Raw genomic sequence first — 21174 nt, forward strand, 5'->3', positions numbered from 1 at the left:
CCAATTTTCCTTGTGCATCATGGAGACAATACTAGCGCCCTCAGCCTAACATCCTGGAGGACCATAAATGACTTGAGAAGTGTCAAGTGACTAGAACGGGGCCTGACACATAGGAGTCATTGCTGTTAATCTCATTCTCCCCCTCAAAAGTCAGACTTTCCTATGTGGGTATTCTAATCCTCTCCTTCGATTTTATGCATCGCTTACCAATTTCCCCAGCTGAAGGCGATGAAGAGCAACGATCACATAGCAGAGTAAAAATTGACAGAGAGGGAGCAGTTATTGAAAAATTAAGAGATCAGATTAATTGAGGCTAGAATTAATTGGAATCTCTGCTTCTGAAATCCTGAGACACAGTGTGGTCTGGTTAGGAATTGCCATCCAAGTACCAAGTGGTCAAGAAATATCAGTCAAGGCCCATCTAATTTGTAAGTATCTCTCTAGCAGTAGTCCTTGACCTTTACTCCACATTATAAAATCACTGAGGGAGTTTTAAAAATACTAATTCTCATGTCCATCCCAGACCAATTCAATCCTTATATGTGGAGATGGGGACTTGGCATTGATATTTTTAAAAGCTGTCCCGTTATTTTAATCTGCAGTGATTGTCAAGAGCCACAATCTCGGAGTAGCACTTCCCAAACTTGTATGTGCTTCCAAATCTTGTTAAAATGAGGCTCTTGTTAAAATATAGATTCTTATTCAGTAGATCTAAGGTATAGTGTGGGATTCCACCCTTCTAATGTGTACACGCAAAGATTCTGATGCTGCTAGTCTGTGGCAGTGATGGCCACACTCGCTGAATGTCTACCCACTTTCTACCTCCTCATGTGTCATGTCAGAGAGGAGTGAGAGAAAGGCAGTAATAAGCGATGATGTCAATAATCAAATGTGAACTCGGATACTGGGTGTCATACTTCAGGAATGCGTAGAAGCATGGATCTGGCCCCATGTATCAGTGAGACAAATGCTATCAGGCTCTCAGGAAGGTCCTGATGGTCTTCAAGAAGATGCTGTGACTCACAAAGCTCTTAAGAGTTTCCAGAGAGCCACCATGCATGACTTTTCACCATCTCACACCCTTCCCTGTGCTAACTTTTATGTGTCATGGGACAGAGGGCTGAACAAGCACAGGGTCACTTACTGGGACCACATACCCACCAGGAAAGATTCAATTTCTACTCTTTGGGCAGAGTTAGATGGAACATAGATTTCAAACAATAGTAGAATTGGGCAAGGGGAAGCAGTCTCTGGCAGATCATTGTAAGCTTGGCACACCATGTCTGAGCACCTAGGGATGCCCCAGATACAGTCTTTCTATCCTGACTGGGGGAAGAAGGGCTATCAAAGGGTTCCAGTATACTCTTCCTTGTTTGTCTGCCTCTTGAGCACTGAATTTTTCTTCTTTCTTTCCTTCTTTCCTCCCTTCCTCCCTCTCTCCCTCCCTCTTTTCCTTCTTTCTTTCTTTCTTTCTTTCTTTCTTTCTTTCTTTCTTTCTTTCTTTCTTTCTTTCTTTCTTCTTCTTCTTCTTCTTCTTCTTCTTCTTCTTCTTCTTCTTCTTCTTCTTCTTCTTTCTTTCCTTCTTCTTTCTTTTTCTTTCTTTCTCTCTTCCTGGATAAGGCACAAGAATGCTGATATCAAGACTTTCTTCCTCAGGAAGAAAAACACACCCACAATATATATCAGGCACATAACGGAGCTAAGCACCTCCGGGCCACCATGGCATGGAGTCTTATATGTAGATGTGGCTGGAGAGGCAATCAGCTTATCTCTGACCCATGACCCCTCTTCTCACATTCCTGAGGGACATGTGCCAGGAGTCAGGCTATCCTTTGTCAGGGCCTGAGACCATAAATCCTTTCCCTCCTAAGGAGAGTTCATAAGCTGAAAATTCTAGTCTAACCGAGTGACTTTGTGTCTATGGCTTAGACAGAATGACATTAAAACCTTCCTTTAATACTATTTTCTCTAGGCCACACTTTTTTAAAGGGAGATTTTTATTGTTGAAAGCTGCTTAGAGGTCATCTAGTCTACCTCTTTGGTTTTATCCATGAAGAAATTTAAATTTTTTTCTGTCTTGCATATTGTCCCTGATCATTTCACAACAAAAGACTCTTATAAGGAGATGACTCCATGTGTATTTCTAAAGCATGGTTCTATGGAAACAACATTCAGTCAATAACAGAAATATATCTCCATTTGCCTTTCTTGCCCTAATTTCATCTCCCTCAACTCAAACAGAGTCCATGTTGGATTATTTCTTCTCCTTCTTTCACTGCCTTTTTTCCCACAAGGATTTCTCTAGCCAGAACCTCAGCTCCATCTCCTTCCTGCTATGTCTGCACTGAAACTTTTACTCATTCATGTTCAAATCTCATTCTTCTAACACCTCATATCTCCCCAACCATCTGCCTTCTCACCCTTTTCCAAGCCAACCCACGGAAACTAGGCAAATGTTCTTCAAATTTTCAGTTCAAAGTCTAGCAGCAGTAGCTTTTGTGATTGTAGATACATAGGTGTAAATCTTTGTGAGTATAATGTTTCTACTTACTCTATTTTCTGACTATTGGAATAATAAGGAATATAATTACATATGGTATCCATAGTGATGTTGATTAAAAGAATGGGTTTTTTGCCATGACAGCAGAAAACGTTTGGATCTTGCACAAGACAAACATTAAATGTTTGGCCTAAAATATCTCTATTTCTTGGTACTATCTAACACAGGATAAAGAAAGGACTAAAATGAATCAGGGATGGACTTAGCTTCCTAACTGCCAACTAGGAGGCATTCCACTAGAAAAATTGCCTTTCTATGAAGAAAAGAGGAATAAGAAACAACACTATTTCCCAGTTCAAATATGAAATTCATGTTGTGAACTTTGTTTAGGCTAATATGACCTATTACTAAGTCCACAGCTCCTTAATCTCGAGCCATGTATTGTGGAATCATGGCCAGAGATAGATTCTGAGGACTCAGAGAAGCCCAGAGACTGCTCAACTCCAGGAAAATTCAGGACCCCACTAGCTAGAAACAAAAAGATAAATATGATTTCTGTGATGTTCACACCATGTAACTCACTACAGAAGAAATGACTGTTGGAAGTCCACCCAGAGACACATTTTGGGATGATGCCTTCTCTAATGGATTTGTGGGTCCATGGAAATGTCTTAGTGCTCTCTGTCTAGCTGCTTAGTGTTGGATGTGGGAGACTCTGATCTCAGGAATGAAGCCACCTGCTCTCCTCTCACAAAAGAACTTCCTGCCACCACTTCCACTCCTGGTCTCCTTCTCTCTATGCCTTCAGTTTCTGTTGTGTTTCTTCAATGGAGATGTACTCTGCAGTCCTTGGCACCTGGGGTTGAAGGAGCGTGGTTGTGATTACAGTTACACTTGAGGGGCAGGGGATTGGTAAGCAGCATAGAGTTTTTAGGAGCCTTCAGAGGGATGGCAAGACTCAACAAAGTTGAGAAGTTGATGTTGCCCAAGCTCTTAAAACGAAGGAATTAATGTGTCATTTAACAGGAAAGGGATTTATTACAGGCAATGAGTGTATGCTTCAGAAAAGAGAAGGTTCTGGGCTTGTACTTAGAGCCTAAAGTACAGAAGACCTCACAGGGGAGGAAAGAATCCACATCAAAAATGAAAAATAAGTGGGAGCATAAATGAAAATGATGTGAATCCTGTAAAGCTAGATAAATTAGTAAAGCTTCCCTGGAGTGACTGAGGGTATCTGGATGGATGAGTAAAAGAAGAAGAAGAGAGAGGACTGTCCTTAAAAATATTGATAGGCATGAATACAGGATGGCCCCAAGGGTTGTGTGATTAAGAGTTGGCTGTCCTAGAAAATCAGTGTGATGAGGAGTCTTCTAACCATCAGTCACTACAACCTCTGAGAAGGGATATTCTAGCAAAATAAAATTAGTAGAATATATTTAAAGGCATAACTGATGGAGGGGGCAGGATTTGAAGGATGAAGCATGAAAGTAGGAGCATGAGGTTGCTGTGGCACCAAGCCAGAACTAACAGGGCTCTGGAGTGGGCAAGGAGAGGCTGATTTGAGAAAATTTTTCTAAGTAGGATTGAAAACATTTACAACAGGTGGAAAGGATAATGCATTAATGAAGTGTTAGAAATTCCAGAGTTTATGCAAAGATTTATGATCAATAAATACAGAGGTGCCAACTTGTTGGCTGAACGGAAGTCATTCTAGAAATCTAGTGCTATAATTTCAGTAGAAGAAAGCCCTTCTAATGAGTTTATTAAAATCTAATCAATATGTCAGTACTTTTCCATTTGGGCTGATAATTTGATTTGGGGAGAGGTCATAAAATGAACCCTAATTAGGTGAATATTCACTCTTCTATTTCTTCTCTAATTTGATGTCTCTTCGTCTCCATTTGCACAATCTTAGAGTTTGTTGATGGGTAGTGTACAGCTTTTAAACACTTGGCCAAAAGCAACAGCAATCACAATAGACCTGTAGACGCCCATGAAGGCAAAGGCACCATCAGTCAACAAACTAGCTGTGAGTCAAGCACCAAGCAGGGACAACAGAGCTGCTTCTTGCTTTTTCTGTAGAGGTGCTTGCTAGGTTTTCAGAACTTTGTAAAGTACATCTTATTGCCCTGGGCTAAGTGTCCTCAACTTTCTACTGCCCCAATTCAGGGAGAATGTCTGCTTGCACAAAATTACCCATTATAGAAACCCTGGAGTCTGATGTCTCTCTCTCTCTTCATCATACAGGTGACGCGATGCAGCCAAGGAAAAAGAGGAAATGATCACAGGCCATTTTCCAAGAACAAAGGAGGAAAAAAACATGAGAGTTTTGGTTTTTTCTGGTTGAGGGAGGTGGTGGAGCAACATAGGAAGGTAGAAAGGACAGACAATGACATTTAAATGTAATAAGAGTGTTTATGAAGGTAGATTAATTTGGGGACTCTTCGTTTTTTGCAAAGTTTACTGGACATGCAAAAAACAATAACTGCTGTCTCAGAATCTGTTAGCTTCGTCTGGCCTCTGTGGTCAAAATCCAGCCAAAGGCAAAGGAACCTTGCACAAACTCGGGGTTAGAGAATGTTTAAAGAGGGAAATAATTTAGGATCACTGAAACTATTCACCTTACCAAAGAGGGTGTTGAGGACCTAGCTGTGAAGTAACCTGCATGAAGCCAAAGAGCTAATGTCAGAACCAAGACAATAGCATTTAGCCCCCAGATCTTCTAACTCCCATCCTCTGCAATTTTTAATGACCCCAACCTTCCTAAAAACAAGTATTTTTATCAACTAGTTATTTTCATGGATTGCTCATGTTTTGTTTTGTTTTCCTCAGTCTAGATAGAGATGTAGGGAGATGAGTGCTATACGGAAGTTAAATTGTCCACCTGATAGGAGAGCAAAGTAATTGGGGCAATGAGAAAGTAAGTTCTAAAAAATATGGGGAAATCTGTGCCTCTTGTGAACAAGGATTCAGGGCAGGTCCAAATATGGGACTTAGTGACATCACCATCAAAATCTCTTCTATTGGAATATTGATGAATTTGTTAAATAAAAGTACATCTTACTTGGGGAGTAAGTGATGGGAAGTGACATGACCTTGAGGACCCCCGAAAATGCTTTGGCACAAAGCATTTTGCTGAGTTCGCTTGTACTTTAACAAAGCAGATGGCTAGGTGATTAACAAGCAGATTCACAAACCCAGCTTTGATCTTCCTCGTGAGTTTTTCTGGGTCTTTATTTACAGACACATTTTTGTAAAGAACATGGATGATAACAGGTCTAGTCGTGGATAAACATGGAGTCTAGTGGTATGTCACCAGGTCCATGTGAACTGGGTCCAGGCAGCAAAGTAAATTGTACTCAGGCTTCTCAAGCTAACAGCATGCAGAGGGAATTTAGTAAAAATGGGTAAAATTTGGCAAAAACTGTTCCTGGAACCACATTCAACTTTGATGGCTGTATGACCAGCCACAGTGCCATATCTATTCCAAGACCGGGAAACCTTAGAAATACCAAGAACAGTCTTGAGAAATCAGAGAAAATGGCAGACTGACACAATAGGGCAGGCAGTCCCCAAGAAGCCTGGAACAGGCACCCAGAAACCCACCATCTCACTAACCCTATATCTACTAATATATAAATATGAGCCGCAACTCTTTTCAGATTGAACTAGGTAGGAACAGCACCTCTTTTCCTATACCTGCTGCTGCTTGATTGCACCAAGCACCTGGTCTCAGCAGAAGCCCAGAAGCAGTTGTCACAGTGGAAATTCCCCAAATGCGAGGCCCACAGGGGATCACCCAAAATTTCCACACCCCAAAGATAACTGAGGCTGCATACTCCTCAGAGTGATAGAAAGCTCTTGGCTGGGATGAGGGCTCAGAATTCTATTTGTGGCTTCATGGTCCCTGGAACCAATTTAGACCTTGATTTCTGTATGACTGACCATCGTGCAGGATCCATTCCACTGCAAGAAATACCTGAGAATCACCAGCACATAGGTGGCTCCCAGGCACGGCTGGAGCTTAAGAAAGGAGAAGCAGCAAAATATCTACAACAAACACTAAACACACTAAATAAACATTAAGAGGTATGTAGGATTGGCTGCCTACAGAAGGCTAGGTCCTTAGTGGTTAGATGGCCATACCAATCGCACGGGGAGATAGTCAACAATAATACTTGTCTAGGGTCATGCTATTGGCAAACTGCACTCACTCCCATGATCTCACTCTATCCTCACGAGAATCTCATAAGTAGAAAATGTATCATGTCCTCATTTCCCAAGTGAGGAAACTGAGTTTCTGATACTGGTGTGCTGGTAAATGTCTAAAATAACCAACCCCCTAGAAAGAGTGAAAATTGTAAGGCCCTGATTTAGTGTTTGCCCAGTCCGTGGTGTGAACACTCCACCACCTTTTTTTTCAAGATGCCAACAGGCCACTGAATACAGAGCTGGGAAGAGATATGCATAACCACTTGGTCCTTGCAAGGACCACAGGAGCTGGCTCTAGCATGTCACTGGCTTCAGAGAAGGGAAATGACTGGTCCAAGGTCACATACATAATCTATTCCTGAGCCCATCTTCCTATCTCTTGATTATAGAGCAGAGCAGTAATTGGTCATCTGAAAGTTTTTTTAAAAAGTGCCATTTTTTAAATATACTTTAAAAAGTACAGACACATGTACATCTCAAGACTAGATAAAAGGCGGTGGTCAAGGGACCCCAGTGTGGTGGAAATTCTCATCCACATAGGCCTAGAGAAGAGCAACTCCAGTGCCTCTTGGACTGGGCCATATGTTCTAGAGTTGCTATCTCACATGCGACCCCAATTTTCAATTTGGGGTGAAGACTTATCCTGTCTGCCTCAACAATCCATTAGCCCCATCCTCTCCTCAAATGGGTCATACATTTCTCAAAGTATTTTCAGCTCCTCTGCACCTACTCGCTTGCAACACTTGTCATAACAGGAAGTTAGTTTCATATACTGTAATCCCCAAACTCGTGGCGCCTGCACGTGGGTAGTGGGGCGGGCGGGGGGGGGGGGGCTGAGAGAGGAGTGGGGAGGCCGGGCTTCCCAGAAGGCCGCCTGGCTGGGCCCTGAACCCCTCCCAAGTCTGGGCCTCTCCCTCCCAGACCCAAGTGTCAGAACCAGAATCCATACCCAGTCATTGTTTTCCTTTCTCATGCAGTTGGTGGCTCTTTTTCTTTCTTTTCTTTTCTTTCTTTCTTTCTTTCTTTTTTTTTTTTTTAATAGAGCATTTGAGTAGGCAGCAAAGCCAGTCAGAACTGTTTATTTATAGCTGTGGATTTTCAATGCTGTATAAATTAGAAATCATTGCTGAATGAGGCCCGCGCCCACTCACACACGCAGGGCTGCTATCCGCGGGTCCTTTCACACAGTTTGACTGTACACAGTCTAAAATGGGAGAAAATGACATGCTCCGAGTCAAATGACGAAGTCACAGCTAAACTGCAAAGCAGAAAACCAGCAATTATTTTTCCTCAGCACAATATGGGAAGTACGACAGGTACAATTATCCAATATTATTTAACAGCACCGGTTTGTGGTGTAGGGAGAAAATAAAGGTTTCCGTGTCTCAGAGCAGAGAAAAAAAAAGAGAGAGAGAGAGAAAGAACCTGCCTCCTGGCTCCTGTTTCTGTGGATTAAGCTGTGTTATGTAAATTGAAACAAGCTTGGATTCCAAAAAGGGAAGGGAGAAGCACCTGGCTCCCTCACCCTTCCTCCCAGGAAGGTTGCAGCCTATGTCATCAGGGACTTCTGAGAAAAAGCCCCTCACCTTGGGGGACCCTGATCATCATTCTCCGAGGCAGTGGTTCCAGATACTGGCTGTGGGTAAGGGCAGGTTTGCAGAGCTCCTGTCCCTTAGACTAGGGAAACCCTCTCTTGCACTGGCTCACCCTCCCTCGGCTTGAATGAGATGAGGTAAAAAAGCAGGGGGCCCCAGAGAATAATTTTCATCCCCTTAATCAAGGACCCACTGTTTTGGCCTCCAGCATGATTTGATTCCTATTTCCAAGCCTTTCCTTAAACTGGTGTCCCATCCTGGATAGACCTTTCTTTGTCTAGATGCTGTCATAAAAACAAGTTCTTTGTGGCTTCAGACTTTACTGGGTGCTACTTCCCAGTCTCCGGAAAGCTCCCTCTAGCTCTCCAAGGTACAAGACTCAATCCCTTCTCTACACCCCGGAGTGGGCCATGCCTGTGCCACCCAGCCTTGCATCTCTCCCCTTTATCCAGCCTCTTGGCCTCTATTCCCATAGCAGTTGGGATGCTGGAAAGAACATGGGCTTCAAAGCCACAGGAGATTTGAATTCAAATCCTGCCTCCACCCCCTCACTATGCATATAGAAACCAGGGGAAGGGATCCCTGGGTGGTGCAGCGGTGTGGTGCCTGCCTTTGGCCCAGGGCGCTATCCTGGAGACCCGGGATCGAATCCCACGTCGGGCTCCCAGTGCATGGAGCCTGCTTCTCCCTCTGCCTGTCTCTGCTTCTCTCTCTCTCTCTGTATCACTATCATAAATTAAAAAAAAAAAAAAAGAAAGAAACCAGGGGAAAAAGAGTTTCCTTTTCTGAGGCTTGGTTTTTTAAAGTCCCAGGCTAATACCTACCATGAGTAAATAAGATTATTTAAAGTGGTTGTGGCATCTAAGATTCTCCATCCCACCCTGCTTGGCTGTAAGCTCATTGAGACCAGGGGCCATGTCGAGTTGTCTGTATCCCCAACAAGGCCAAGCTCTGCACCATGAGAGAGTACTGGAAATATGTACAGAGAATTGACTCAAGGGTTACTTACAGCTTCTTAATTCTATAGGCTTCATCACTAATGATCTTCCCCCTCTCCTGGAAGCTGAGCGTGTCAACATGAGAGCTACCATTTCTCTGAAGACACTCTCTCCCTGTTAAATCCCAGAACCCTATTAACAGTGGTGATCAGGTTATACTTTGATGGGACCTAGTAGTAGAAAGCACATTGACAGAATGGAACATAGTACAAATTTTGATAAAGAGGAAAAACCGATGAGGAATGGCCTAGAGAATAAAGACTGCATGCAGGGGGAGCTCCAGATTGGACAACTAGATAGCCCTGATTACCCCCAAAGAGTGCCTGCAGTGTACTAATCCAAATCAGGGAGATTTATCCTTAGAAGTGGGTGTAGGAGGAGCACTGAAGACAAATCCTGTTTACATCAGAATTTATTTTAGGTGCCTGGTCGGCCCTTTCTTATAGATAATAGTTCTTATCATTAAGACTTGGTCTAGTCTGACTCTTCATCTTAACTGAGACTTCTTCAGTCACTCCATGGCATGACTCTTTGGGACCATGGAAAGGGCCTCTGCTCTTACTGTCACTCCAAATATCTTACTAATGTACAAAAAAAAATCCCTCCCCAAGGATAAAGCATTCCACTGGACATGGAGAGACCCATTTCCTACACAAATGAAAGAGGTGACCTGTTGACATACACTCATGCATATTCAATGATCGGTGAAGGATATTTGATGACTCGAAAGAAAGTGTGAATATGGGGAAAGGTATGCATAGCAGAGTGAAACAGAATATTGGAAGAAAATAAATAGGTTCAGAAAGGGTCAGCTGCAGACTCCAAGGACAAACCTTGCTTGATTCACAATGTTTTACTCTGTGGGCTGCCAAGAGAGTGTCCTGGCTCTCCATCCCACTCTGAGGGCGTATGGTCAGGGTATCCCCAAAGAGAGCTAGACAGTGATCTTGGCCACTAGTGGGTCAACAAAATTCTGCATGCCTTTGGAGTAGTGGAAAGAGGAGGCACAGCTGTGACATGCCACTCTCGAAGTTTCCAGTCTTGATTGTCTGGCTGGCACTACAGGAATTTCAATTGGCTCTAGAGCTGGGGAGAAAAGTTAGTGTTGGATTGCCACCATTCTTAAAAAGAGAGGAGGCAGGGCAAAGGAAAAAAATGGTTTCCATTGGCTCTTGAAGAGCTTCAGCTAGATTGAGCTTCCCCAAGATTCCTCCTTTGTTTTTTAAGATTTTATTTATTTACTTGACAAAGAGAGGGAGAGAGAGAGAGCACAAGCAAGGGGAACTGGATGAGGAAGGGGAGAAGCGGAATTCCCACTGAGCTGAGCAGGGAACCCAACTTGGGGCTTGATCCCAACTTGGGGCTCAATCCCAGGACCCTAAGATCATGACAGAAGGCAGACACTCAACTGACTGAGCCACCCAGGTGTCCCCCCCGAGATTCCTTCTTACCCACACATCTTCTCAACCAGTCCCAGACCTCCTGAAATGTTGAGGGAAAATGGACACTTACTAAAGGCACACTGAGCTGCTTTGAGGGCTTATTCACCCTGCAGCATGCCTTATTCACCACTGCATCCCCTACACAGAACACAGTGCGTGATATACAACAGGCTTTAAATGCATATTCAACACTCAGATTTAGGTAACATGTTCATTGTCTCCTGGTGACATGGGAATTTAAACCTAGATCTATCCAACACACATGCTCCAGTAGTTTCCACTCCACCAAAGGTTTTCCTGACTGATACCGTGGAAATATGTTTTACATCATGACTCCATAGAAACACACACACACACACACACACACACACACACACACACTCTTTTAATGTGTGATAGGCCACTATTTTCTAATTATTTTCTATTCTATTACTTGAAATATATTTTGACCATTACATTGATTTCTAAATCCAACAATAAGGTTACAACCTATAAGCTGAACAACATAGCACTCCATCATACTGTAGGATTCATTCATTCATTCATTCATTCATTGAGCAAGTGCCTGCTATGTGCATGGTCTGGGCCACATGCATGCGTGGCCTGAGGACAGAGACCATGGTGGTCACCACTTGGATCTAGGATTCGGATTGGCACTAGGAGTTTACAGCCTTTCCTCCTGCAGCATCTGTGGGAATGTAGAAGCAAGCCTTGCTTCTCCTGCTCACTGTGTTAGCAGCTGCTCTGCTAGACTCAGCCCCTCTGAGATGCAGACAGGAAGAAGAGAAAAAACATTTCCACTACAAGAGCTTACAAAACCTTCCGCTGAAGGCTTAAGTCTGGCCTGAGCTGATACATTTGGTGACACTGTAGGGATTTGTTTTCACTCAACACTTAATTTTATTAAGATTCAAATTATGAAGTTAGATGAAGTGGAGTTAAGAAAACAAATACTGTATGACTTTTACCTTGGCAGGAATCTGGTGTGCGATTCTGAAAACTCTCAATCTAAGATGTTGTGTTTTATTCCATTGGAAAATTTTACTAAGTATATTCTAAAGTCCACTCACATTGTCATTTTACATACATGCGTTATCTCAAATTTGCCAATTTGTAAAGTCATGTGATTAAGTAAAATTCTTTTTATTATAAATTAGATTGCTTTGGTACTTCCTGTATTTTCCTCTACTAGATGTGTGTGGCCATTTCAACCTTCTGGTGCCCTTCCATATCACCAACCCAAGAGGAAGATGCCAAGAGATAGGTCTGCAGCCAATTCAATCATGGTCTCCCTACTCAGCAATGGAGGTTTCTGGGTAAATCCACATCATGGGGAAAAAAAGACCTGCTGCCAAAAGTCCTTCTAACTCACAGATGAACTCTCGGGGGCCCACCTGGGAGTCATACTAGACTCTGGGATTACTTAAAACAGGGATTACTTCCTTGACTGCATTAACAACCATAAAGGGAGATTCCTGTGCATTCTAAGGGGTTTAATGAAAATGCCACATGTACATAAATCTTGGTCCTGTGGTTACTTATTTGGAAAGAGGTTGAAAGCACGACTCTGGGATAGTGATGCAGGGTCTCTGAGGATGAGAACCTGTAAGGCTCCAAGCTGTTAGTGAGTGAATGTGCTCTGTGTTACAAAAGGTTGTGATTGTGCGTCTGCAATCAAAGGGCAGGCAGCCCTTGTTCCCTGTTGGTGGGTGGACATACCCAGGGTCCGAAGCTCTTGCATTTGACTTACTGCCTTACTGCCTCTCGCCTTGCCCCCTTCTCCAGTTAACATTTGTCACTGTACTTCATCTCTCATATGGTCACCTTTGAAACACCTTCCAAGAGATAGTTGACATCAGGCCAGACTGTTTATCCAGCATCTGGATAATCCCAGTTAACATTTAGCCTAAATTTTACCTTTACCATCACTAAATTTAAATATACTTACAATGTAAATTCGTTTATAGTTGCAGTAGTCTATAAGTGGTAGAGCTATTATTATCTGTATTTGCTTCCCAGTTTCCAGGGCTAGCGCAACAAAGAACCACAAAGTAGGTGGCTTAAAAACAAGCGTTTATCCTCTTAAGTTCTGGAGGTAACAGTCTGAAATCAAGGTGTCAGTAACACCAGGCTCCCTCAGAAGGCTAGAGAAGAAGCCTTCCTTCTGATGGCCCCTGATAATCCTTGGTGTGTGGCTGCACCCCTCTAGTCTCTGCCTCCATCTTCATGTGACATTCTACTCTCTGTGTCTCTGTGTCTCTTATCATAGTTGGAATCTGAAATCTGTCCAAATCTGCCTCTTATTTCTCTTTTAAGGACATCAGTCATTGCTTTTAGGGCTCTCCCGAGTACAGAATGATTTCGTTCAAACCATCCCACCACAGAATCGGCCCCCATGTCTTAGTGTACCTTCCTTGGCTGCAGGGGTAGTGTATAGGGGAGAAAGATATGAGGCCCCATAGTTAAATCCACCAGCACTATGTTGATGCCAGGCTCTGTCCCCACCAATGGTAGAATCGGGTGAAGGAATGCCTTACTAGTGAAGATCAGGCTCTTCAGTTGGGGGATTTAAGAAGGAAGGTTTGTTCCTAGTATGCTTTGTTGGCCAGGAAACCAGTTCCCTCTCCTAGGAACTTAGGGCCTCAGGAAGTCAGGGCCTAGGAACTCAGGAACTCAGGGCCACAAGCCCATCTGTTTCCAAGGCTTCTGTGGTCTCTTTGTTCTCCTTTGTTTTTGATTTATGAGACTAGGGGAGATGATCACTTCTCACTTAACTTATTTTGAAGATGATCAATTAACTAAACACATCTGCAAAGATGCTGTTTCTAAATAAGGTCACATTCTGAGGTTCCAGACAGACATAAATATTAAGGGGAGGCTATTCAACCCAGAACATTATCCCTATTGTACAAATGAGGGGGTTGGGGGTCAGAGGTCATTGGATATCAAACTCTAGCTTTTAATTCTTCCTACTTGCTTGTCTTAATTTAAGCAATCACCAATAAGTTATACCACTGGTGATTATACCACCTACTACACATGGCCATTTGCTGTTCCTTATCTCTAGTCCTCCTCACAGTCCCACAAGGTAGACATTATTATCTTAATGTGAAGGATAAAGAAACTAAGGCTCAGTGAGGCTGATGGGGTTTCCAAGGAAGAATTATCCAAGAAGGAAGAAGCCTAAGCCAAGTCTAGTCGGTTCTGATGCTTGCCCCCTTTCTTCTATGCCATGTGATCTCACCAAATCCTGCTTCTGTTCCCTCATGATGTCTAGAAGGTCAATCCTTCTTTCTGTCTCCTCAAAATCAAAATGTTAAACATTTTCATTCTGACCTTCTGAGGCAATATGGAAAGGGCTCAGGTACCAAGAAAACCCTCTTCCCGATGCCTAGTAGCTTGAATGGCCCCCAAAATAGGTTAAGTGGACATTAAGCAGAATGCCAAGGGGTGAGGTGAAGGAAGGGAATATGAAGAACTACTGGAGGGGTCTAGCAGAGCTCTTCAGCCTTACCTGCTTATTTGGAGCCCTGAGGAGCTACAAAAAACACTTATGCCCAGATCCCTCTTCCAGAGATTCTGAATCCATCTAGGCTATAGTTTAGGCATTGGGAGGTTTAAAAGCACCTCGAGGTCATTCCAGGGCACAGCCAAAGTTGGAAGCACTGATGTATGGGAATTTTTGAATTTTCCTTGTACATGGGAGCAACTGAAGTCTGACTGAATACAGTAAGTTTCAGGGATGCCCGGGTGGCTCAGAAGTTTAGCACCTGCCTTCAGCCCAGGGTGTGGCCCGGGAGTCCTGGGATGGAGTCCCACATCGGGCTCCCTGCATGGAGCCTGCTTCTCCCTCTGCCTTTGTCTCTGCCTCTCTGCGTGTGTCTCTCATGAATAAATAAAATCTTAAAAAAAAAAAAAAAAAGAGAGAGAATATAGTAAGTTTCAGGTTATTTTGACCATCACTTGGAAGACCCTTCTTTCCAAGCTGCCTTCTGGAGTTCACCCATCCTAGTGCTTAGCAAATCTGATAGCATAACTGACTGTCTGGTCCCTTTGGATGTAACATTGAGGCAGGGTGTGGGGCCAGGCTCTGGGAATGGTTCAGAGGCCTCTGCAGAGCTCTGTGGTTGGGCCTTCTCACGTTTACTTCAGACTTCAATGCATTTCCTTCTTTTTTTTTTTTTTTTAAGATTTTATTTTTTCATGATAGAGACAGAACAAGAAAGAGAGAGAGAGAGAGAGAGAGGCAGAGACACAGGCAGAGGGAGAAGCAGGCTCCATGCAGGGAACCCAACGCAGGACTTGATCCCGGGTCTCCAGGATCACACCCTGGGCTGAAGGCAGCGCTCAACTGTGGAGCCACCCAGGCTGCCCTTTAATGCATTTCCATGACAATAAAAGAGCCCAAGCTGCTAGGATTTGGTGGAGGCTCCTGTGGGAATCCTGCCAAAGGTCAGGCTTTGGACTAGTGCTAGAGCATGACCTTTCCCTTGGGTCTCCAGCCTGCTGGCCCACCCTGCAGACTTTGGACATGCAAGCTTCCATGATAGCATGAGCGCATTACTTAAAAATCCCCCCCGGGTATACATATATAGGTGTGTATATGTACACAAATATGCACACAGACACAGCCTCTTGGTTCTCTTTTTCTGGAGAACCCTGACTAATGTGCTTTACCTTTCCTCTTCCCTGGCCTGGCTTCCTTTCTCTGGGTCTGCCTTCCAGCCCTGCCTCACGCCTACCCCCACTTTCTAAATCATTTGCCTGCAGTCCCTGTGACTCACAGGCCTATAATAAGCCCTCAGCTTCCATTTGCCAAACTCCCTCTCTTCCCTCCATTCAAGAATCTCCCGAAATCCCACATCATCCAATCAAGGAAACAAAGTCTGTCCTCCCTCAGATGAGCCCGTTCAGTGGAACAGATTTCAGAAAGAAAACCCTAGTGTTGGAGTGTTGCTTTGAAAATTATTTTGCAAGACTATTCCACACATGACTCTGAAGGGACTTGGGGTTTCATAGTGCTCTGCCTGAGATGGGGCTGGAGCTGGACTCCCTGTGCAGATTTGTGTCTGGCATGTATTCTCGATCATTTTGTGCTAATGATTCTCACAAGGCCATGGTCTTAGGTGTGACTTCCTGACTGAGGTGCTAAAGGCCACTGTCCTCTATGGTTACAGATCTTACTACTGACTTCATACTACCATCATGTTCATATAACATTGCTTTCCAGTGAATTGAGTGAGAAGGTGTGAAGGAGTCAGAGCAAATCCATAAGCATTGGTCCTCTTAACCATGAGCCACTATGCCTTCCTCCTGGGAGTGAGGCTCATTATTACACAAGCTCAATGCATGTGGTCGATTACGTCAAGTTCACAGGAAGGAGCACAAGTACTGATCTGGTGTCCCATTAACCCCACCTGTGTTTACTGGCAGGCAGTCCCAGGTTCAGAGGCCATTAGTAGCTGGAATGGGAAAAGCAGCCATGGCCAAACCATGGCAGTTATTGCAAAAGACCTGCTGGGGTCTCATCACTGTCTCCTATGTCCTCTATGGTTGATGGACAGTGCCCTTCAGTTGGGGGGACACTGGGGAGGGACCTTGCACTATTGCTGTAACTACTATTAAACCATACTTCCAGTAGACACTGTGAGAGCTATAGAATGCCCTAAAGCCCCACAAAAGATCCCTGAATGGCTTGAAGAGAGGGTGGTAGCCAGAGATAAAGAAAGGCCCAAAGCCTGAGTTCAATGTTAGAAAGAGCATGAACTCTACAGGCAGGCAAAATTCAGTTAGTCCATTTCCACAGCAATTTACCATTCTGGGTGACTCATTTCGCCTTCAGAGCAAGGCTTCCTTATCTATAAATTGAGGGTACAATATGTACCTTGTGTTAGAGTCACTGTAATGTATGGATGGAATGTCGTAATGGACTGAGAATACAGCCCAGTGTCTGGAAATCAATAACCATCCATGTCCTTCTCTGCTCCCTTAACTCAAAGGCTCTATTAACCCAACGGAGGATATTTATAGGTTATCATGTGTGATCCTGGCGGATTCAGTGTTAAGTCACAGAGGACAAAGCAGCCGATGAGGGCACCCAGGGTCAGAAGATTTTAATGAGAGGGACACTAACTTATTGTCTGAATGACTTCACAAAATCAACAAGAAGGTCTCAATAATTCTCTGACTTCAAGTGTAAACAAGAGAGCATTACATATGACCCAGCAGAATAAAAATGGGAAAAGTAATGAAAAATCATAAACGCATAGACTCTAGTAACTCTAGTTTTTAGAACCCTCTAAGTCTTCATAAAGCACCACTAAAATTTCAACAAACATCACTGCTTTAGATAGGTTTACATTCAAGACGCAACCCTTTTACAACTTCCTCCTTCTTACCATCCAACATATGGGAAAACCTTCCAAGCAGTCCTTGTGTTACAGGGTACTAGAGATAAATTCAGTTTTCAATTAACACGAGACAAGGATGCCATCCTTGACATTTGGAAATGCAGTCTTTAAAGCACATTTGCTGACTTTCAATTCCCTCATCTTGTAATAAGATGACTTGGCAGGATGTCCTTACAATGGTAGTATAAATTTAATGGAGTGGGGGAGGATATCTATTCTCTGCTGGTCTTCAACTGCATTTGTCTTTAGCTCATGAATAATTCTAGGCCTACAATTAAATGGAATGATGAGAGCCCTCTGGTGGCTAAACTGGCTCTTCCCCCTTTTTAGAGATACTAAAAACAAATTATCTTGCGTTTTGAAAGTTCTATGCCTTGTTCCAATTAGCAACTTGCTGCACGAACTTAATCTTTTCTGCACCTGCGCCCCTTCACCCTCGGGTAAAGAGAGGGCAAAGTATTCTATTTGCAATCTCTCTGATGCTCACACTCTGCACATATCGGGGCAATTATTTAATCTACCTTCTGAAAGGATGAAACATGTTTTTACAAATTTCATTTGCAGACATTTATCTAACAAATATCTACTGGGTATCTATAACAAGCCAAACACTATATATAGCAGGAACTGTAAGAGATACAGGGACATTTAAAGTATAATCTCTAATTGCGAGAAGCTCATGGTACAGTAAAGGAAAGAAGAGCCTTGAATTTTTATAAATGTGGGGGGTTTTTCTTAATAAAACTTGATAATTTTATCAACTACAGAAATTTCTTCTAAGAGATACACTCTTAGGTTCTCTCTCTCCTATCCACTCGAGTGCCTGTACCAGGAATCTGAGCACCATTCTTAACTCTTCCTTCTCTCATCAATGCAGTTATCCACCTTGTCCTACCAATACCCTCTTTTGCTTCTATTGACACTAGCTTAGTTTAAGGCACCATCATTTCAGTTGATACAATATGCTTTTAAAAAGTTATTTTATCCCTGGGTGACTCAGCAGTTTAGCACCTGCCTTCAGCCCAGGGCGTGATCCTGGAGTCCCAGGATCGAGTCCCACATTGGGCTCCCTACATGGAGCCTGCTTCTCTCTCTCTCTCTCTCGATCTCTCTCTCTCTCTCAGCTCTTTCTGTGTCTCTCATGAATAAATAAATAAAATCTTTTAAAAAATTTTTTAAAAATAAAAAGTTATTTTGAGTGGTCAGTGCACACACTATAAAATTCAAAATGTACAATAATGAACACATAAGAAGTAAATCTCTCTCATACTCTTATTCCCTGGCTATCCAGTTCCCCTCTACATAAGCAACTATAATTCCAATTTCTTGCATATGCTCCCAGAGATATTGTCTTCATGTGCAAGCACATACATATATGTTTTTTTCACAAGTGACAACATGCTGTTCTGCACCTTACTTTCACATCTTTCAGTATATGATGGAGAAAATTTTAAGTCAGTGTAGAGGCCTACCTCCTTCCTTTTTAAGAAATGCGTAGAATTCCATTATATGTATATTACCATAATTTATGTAATCAGTTCCCTTCAGATGGAAATTCATATGGTTTCCAATCTTTTACTATTATAAGTCAATGCTGCAATAAAGATCTCATACAGGCATCATTTTACACATTGCCTGAATATACTTGGGATAAATTCCTAGAAGTCGAATTGTCAGATCAAAGGAAATGTGTATTTCTACTCTTGATAGTTATTGCCAAATTACTCTTCATAGAGATTTCACCAGTGTCTACCTTTGCTGACAAAATATGAGAGCCTATTTCCCCAAATCTTCAACACTACAGTGGGTTATGCAATCTTATGGGTAGACATGGCATCTTGATATAGTTTTAATTGGTATTGTTCTTATTTTGAATGAGACTGAACACCTCTTTACATTTCAGATGTTTCTTAATAGGTATTATCTATATGTATTTTATATGCACAGACTTTTATATCTTTTGTTTATATTTCTATGTGGGTTTTTTTTTTATTGAACTCTAAGATTTTGTAGCGGATAGCCTCCAAGACACCCTGGATGACCTTCACCTCTTGGTATCCACCTTCATTCATAGCCATCTCCTACACTGTACCAGGTTGGTCTCACTGACCAGTAGTATTTGGCAGAAATGATGGAATGTCATTTTCAAATTAGCTTGTAAAATACATTTGGCTTCTCTTGTGACTCCCTCTCTTGAGTCACTTATTCTGGGGCAAAACCAGCTGCATAGTCAGCCAGCTGCTGATGGAGAAGTCCATGTGGTGAGAAACTGGTGCCTTCAGCAAGTGGCCAGTGAGGAAGTGAGATTTCCTGCCAAAAATCACATGAACGACCTTTGAAGGAGACCCTCCAGCCTTAGCTGAGCCTTCAGATGAGACCATAGCCCTGACTGCAGCCTTGATTGTAATCTTATGATGGACTCTGAGCCACACCACCCAACTAAGCTGTTCCCATATTCTGAAAAACTCAGAAATTGAGAGGTAAGGAATGTTGTTGTTCTAAGTTGGTAAACTTGGGGGTAATTTGTTATTCATCAATCAATCATAAATATAGAGCTCTACATATATTAAGACTATAAGTCACAAATACTTCTCCCTATTCGTTGAATGTCTATTTTTCTTCTTCCTGATGATGTCTTTCTTTTTTATGTTCTTTATTTCTTGCCATGCAGAATTTTACATTTTTACATAGTGAAACTTACCAATTTAGAGGATGATTTTTAATACTTAGAAATTATGAAAAAGAGCCTACTAAACAGTATTTCAAATTTCATTTTCCTCCATTTCTAACAATAAAGGGTCGGGCCATTTAAACCAAACTTCCTGCTAAAATCAACTAAAAATAATGGAAAAATATTTTTCTAATCTCTTTAAAAACATCAAAGAAATAAGATAATAAGAAATTATCATGCCAAGGCCTAAGAGACTCCAAGAACTTAAAAAGGCAAGAAAAGAAAAAAATCCTTTTGTCCTGAAGACTTATGCTGGGGACATATGTAACTATTTTTGAATACCTTACGGGGTAAGAAGGACAGAAGTCAAATCTTAGTGTCTATTGGGTCAAAAAGCTAATATTAGATACCTCTTTTGCATTAACCCAGAATCCCAAAGGAAGAACCCCTCAGGCTGAAGATAACTACTTGTTCCTCTCCCCTCAAAAAACTTCCCAAGATAGAAGTATCTTAATTTTGAATAGAGCAAAGGAGAGGGGTATACACACGCTCACACACGCACACACATAATCTGTCTCTGATTAGTAGACACCAACCCCCTGCAAAATTATAACCTAACTTAAAAACCCAGGGTGATTCAGAAAACTTTAAGCCATAACTTAATTTGAATTGGTTACAGAGAGGTAGACATTTGGGCACAAATGTCTGGCAGAAGCAAATGCAAAACTGAAGAAGAGTTCTTTCACCCAAGCCATGGTAAACACAAAAAAATCATGTCTCATAGATAGTGAGCAGTACAAAGTCATGGTGTAACTAAGCCACAAGAAAAGAAGTTATAAACAGCAGGAAAAAAAAACAGCTGAAAAAAAACACCCCACTATCTAAGTAGATCCTGAAAGACTTCAGGTTCTTGAAATATCAAGAGGCAAATTATAAAATAGCTATGTTTAAAGAAATGAGAATTAAAAATATCCACAGTAAACAGGAACTTGGGAGGGAAAGAGTGACCTAACAGATTTGAAAAATAACCGAATGGAACATCTAGAAATGAAAAACACAAAAATGCAAATTAAAAACTCAATGGATGAGTTTGAGAGCAGAATCAACAAAGCTACAGAGAACAAAAAGACAGATCAAAAGAAATTATTCCTACTGTAGACACAAATGGGAAACATAAGTGGGTAGTTAAGAGAAATGGAAGGTTGAAGGAAGTTTACCATGTGCAAGACCCAGAGAAAATTACATAAAATACCAATCACCAGCATGAATGAGTGAATTTATCAATGCTAGACAATACAAAGCCAATATACAAAAAGCAATTGTCTTGCTATATGTTAGTAGTAAAT

At 42.2% G+C, this 21174-nt stretch overlaps 1 protein-coding gene across 1 annotated transcript in view; it reads left to right on the top strand.

The window, feature by feature from the left end:
* LOC121501024 (androgen dependent TFPI regulating protein) overlaps positions 1 to 6597 on the top strand; it is a 62450-nt gene extending 55853 nt beyond the window's left edge. The window contains exon 6 of the mRNA XM_041773135.1: positions 4748 to 6597. Coding sequence (XP_041629069.1) covers positions 4748 to 4782 — 35 coding nt within the window. The 3' untranslated portion in view covers positions 4783 to 6597. The remainder of the gene's footprint in view (positions 1 to 4747) is intronic.
* Positions 6598 to 21174: the final 14577 nt, after the last annotated feature.

This window comes from Vulpes lagopus, chromosome 10 (assembly GCF_018345385.1).
Source record: "Vulpes lagopus strain Blue_001 chromosome 10, ASM1834538v1, whole genome shotgun sequence".
Lineage (NCBI taxonomy): Eukaryota > Metazoa > Chordata > Mammalia > Carnivora > Canidae > Vulpes > Vulpes lagopus.